This window comes from Durio zibethinus, chromosome 15 (assembly GCF_047325235.1).
Source record: "Durio zibethinus cultivar Kanyao isolate XHJ-2024 chromosome 15, ASM4732523v1, whole genome shotgun sequence".
Taxonomy (NCBI): Eukaryota; Viridiplantae; Streptophyta; class Magnoliopsida; order Malvales; family Malvaceae; genus Durio; species Durio zibethinus.
Window position 1 is genome coordinate 18,683,651 of NC_143176.1, and position 3,557 is coordinate 18,687,207.

At 34.1% G+C, this 3,557-nt stretch overlaps 1 protein-coding gene across 2 annotated transcripts; it reads right to left on the reverse strand.

The window, feature by feature from the left end:
• Positions 1–908: 908 nt before the first annotated feature.
• LOC111302031 (uncharacterized) lies at positions 909–2,884 on the reverse strand. 2 transcript variants are annotated; one of them, XM_089744675.1, is made up of 2 exons: positions 2,044–2,884; positions 909–1,941 (listed from the first exon to the last, which is right to left on the reverse strand). In XM_089744675.1, exons 1-2 carry the CDS (start codon positions 2,483–2,485, stop codon positions 1,142–1,144), a joined length of 1,242 nt encoding a protein of 413 aa, XP_089600801.1. In that variant the 5' UTR covers positions 2,486–2,884; the 3' UTR covers positions 909–1,141. The 2 variants fall into 2 exon arrangements, with proteins under 2 accessions (XP_089600801.1, XP_022753707.1); XM_022897972.2 differs by having other exon boundaries at positions 909–2,883.
• Between the last annotated feature and the right edge of the window lie 673 nt (positions 2,885–3,557).

The window sequence follows — 3,557 nt, forward strand, 5'->3', positions numbered from 1 at the left end:
CTGGTTGAATTCTGCCCCCACCACCACAACCAAAATTTTAGTTTTTGGCTGCATTTTTCAACATATTGATCATGACCTGAGGAACATAATTCATATTCCCTTCTCTTCAGAAAGAACTACCTCAAAATATCAATTTTATTTATGATAGCTTTCAAAGTATAATTTGACTGCACATTTTCTTGTTCTCTAATCTATTAGAAAATTCATAAAAGAATATTAATAGTAAAAAATATATTAAAGTAAAACTTATTTTAAACTTCCGTAAAAATCAGATAGAGACAAGGAATTAATTTAATTGGTTTAATTTAATTAATTTTGATTGGCATATAGAACCCATTAAAGCATTTAATGCTTGGAGTTTTCCCAATAAAAATTAAATGGTCACAACTGATTTAGAGGTGAAACTTGAAAGGCATTCATTTCAAGAACTCAGATTTCACAGTAATAACATGCAGCCTTGAATATGCAATGGAAAAAACGCCTTTCTCATCCTTTCAAGCCCTGCCTGCAGCTTGAGGAAAATAATGTAAAATGGAATGTCAGGTTTTTCTAAGCAGTTTGATTCTATCCTATGCCAAACTAATAACGAAAAGATTTCAACAATTATGCCACTAAATAAATGTAATCATTGCAAAAACAAAATAACGCAAAACAAATCACTTTTTCAGATAAGATTCTTACAACAAAATAAATGGAGTCTGGTGTTTTCTAACAGGGAATGTAAATTCTACAAAGCACCAGAACAAACATTTTCTGTTGGATATAGAAAGTTGCTCATTGATCATAGCAATAGCAACAGCAAAGGATATCTGAATATTTCCTCTTGAGTGCTTGGAGATGAAGAAATTCTAAAGCTCTAAATCAAAAGAATGATTTCTTGTTTTCTCCAAAGCAAAAACAGAAGGATATTCGTAATTTATTCATATTCATCAGCTATAAATTACAATCTCACATTTAAGTTAATAGAAGAATTAACAGCTGAATTCCCGATAAAACTACGCTATTCAACAAGAGAAGTTTGTTAAAATCAATGTCAAAAATACTAGTCATGAAGCTAAGGGAAACCCCAAGTTTTGATAAGTTTAAGATCATAGTTCTTCTTTTTTTTTTTTTTTTTGCAGCAATGTGGATTGATTAGAACTTAGAAGAATGCCCGGCTACCATAAAAAACCCTTGACCCATCCTTCTTTTTCTCCTGTTCTGTTTTCTTGCTGTGGTTTTGAATCAAATCTCCGCGATCATCAGGTTCAGGTTTGTCAAGATCCATTGGGAGCTTCATCTTAGCCAACGACTCAGTAAACTGTTGCATGCTTCTCATGTACATGTCTACTATTTGTTGCTGCATTGCGGACTGTTCTGCCTCAAGATTGATGTTTCCGACTGGAGATGAAAAAACTTGACCAAATTTAACAGAATTCATATTTCCTTCTTTGTTGCTCTCTTCTTCTTTCCTTGAATAGTGCAAGTCTTTGACATCTCTAGGTTCAGTGAGTTCACCTCCTTTCTTTGAAGTTGGGGTATCCGGGCAAGCACCTGAGCTTGGATTAGCCTCGGTAGTGACCGATGCGTTGAGAGAATTTGATGACTCGCCACCAAGACGACTCTTCTTCTCCGTAGAGTCAGCTGAGTTCCTATCATCACTTAAGCTTGTTGTAGTTGAACTCAAAAATCCAGAATTTTGAAGGCTTCCATTTGGAGAAATGGATTCACCATGATTTTCTTCAGATGAATTTGCTGTCATTTCATAATCTTCAACGTGCTGGTGAGAGGCACCAAGGTGGAGAAATGAAGCAATTCCTGGCCTTGAATTCAACCCATCAAAGTACTCAGAAACCATTTGCTGATTCTCCCTAACAACATTGATATCAGGAAATTCTATCCTTGAATACTCAATCGGGTCTGAAATAGCTTCGGAGATTTTTCGGTCAAGCAATACTACTTCTGCAGAAATTGAAGAATCGGTTATAGTGATTTCAGGAAAGGAATTGGTCTGGGAATTGACAGGTGCGAAAGTGTTCAAAGAAAGACTCAATTTGACGGTACCAGCAGGAGAATGGAATAGATCAGTGGAAGAGAGGCTGTAATCTTGAGTGACTTTTCCTTTGCCAACAACCTGTGAAATGGGAACCAAAGTAAATCCTAAAAGCTGATCTTCCATATAGTTTCTAGCCCTACTAAGCATCCAAATCTCACATTTGAGAACAGCATCAATTTGAGTGACTTTCATCATCAAATTTTCGTTGAATTCTGGATTTTTTCCACCTCCATTGATGATTCTAGTTGAGTGGGTATCATCAGGGTTATAGGTTAGGGAGAATTTGGCATAAACATCTTGGTTGTCATAGATGCATATATTATGAATATTCCTAGCATGATGAACATAGATTTCAAGAATGCCCGAAAACTCGGAATCTCGGTCTGCATCGCTAATGGCGTTTGAATTTGGGTTAAAACGGAAACCAGATGATCTACCGAATGAATCCATCACTAGAAATAGGACTGCTCTTGAGAATTTCAAGGTTGAGGACAACAAAGCTTTGACAAATAAGAAAGAACAGAACGAAAACAGAGGTTGATACAGAGAACAAACAGATCAAAAATGATACATTGGGTGGGTATGGTAGTTGGTGGAAATGAAGAGGGAAGAAGAGAAAATCAACGATGTTGTTGATGAAGATGATGATGTTACTTGTGGTTGTTTTATTATGCAATGCAACTTTTTTTTCCCCTTTTTCATGCTGCTCTTTTCTTTTCTTTTCTTTACGAGGTGGGTGGGGATATTGATTTTTGGAGAGAGATTGCTTTGCTTGTCATTGCAGCTTCCACTTCCAATGACTTCATTTGCTCCACTCATGAAAATGGAGGTCCAATTTGGCCCCCCATCTTCATTATCAGCTTTACCCCTTGTCCTTTATACATGCACCCCAATTTTTTTTAATTTTACAAAAATATCGTAGCTTGAAAATTAAAAAAAAATTTAATAATAATTTTTTCAAAAATCATCTTTCAAAAAAATTAAATAAATTAATTAAATTAAATCTCGTATTCGTGTACCCTGAAAACTTTAGTCTTTAAAACTTGATAGCCCCACTATTCCTCTTTATTCAAGACGTTAAGAGAAGAAATGTCTCAATAGTGCCATACCACCATGTTGAAAAGAAGATAAATCATGATTGAGAAGAAAGAGAAAAATGATGACAAACCTTTTAAAGGTGAGATGCAAAACTAATCCCCTTTATATACACTTTCCACTAACATTTGTTAGTAGAAATCAAATTTTCAAATCTTTAAGCATATTATGCCAAATTACATTTTAAGCAATTGGAACTTATAAATACCTAACCTACTTTTTGTGCTGTCCAAGATAGTAAGAAAATTATGAAGAATTCGAGATATTTCCATTCCTTAGATTCTAAGAAAGATGAATGACGTTACAAAAGAATCATATATTTGAGATTAAGGTAAGTAAGAAATCATATTAAACAAATTTAATAATTCGTATATTTATATTATGGTTATTTCATATTAAATATTTATAAATATAAAAATTATCATAT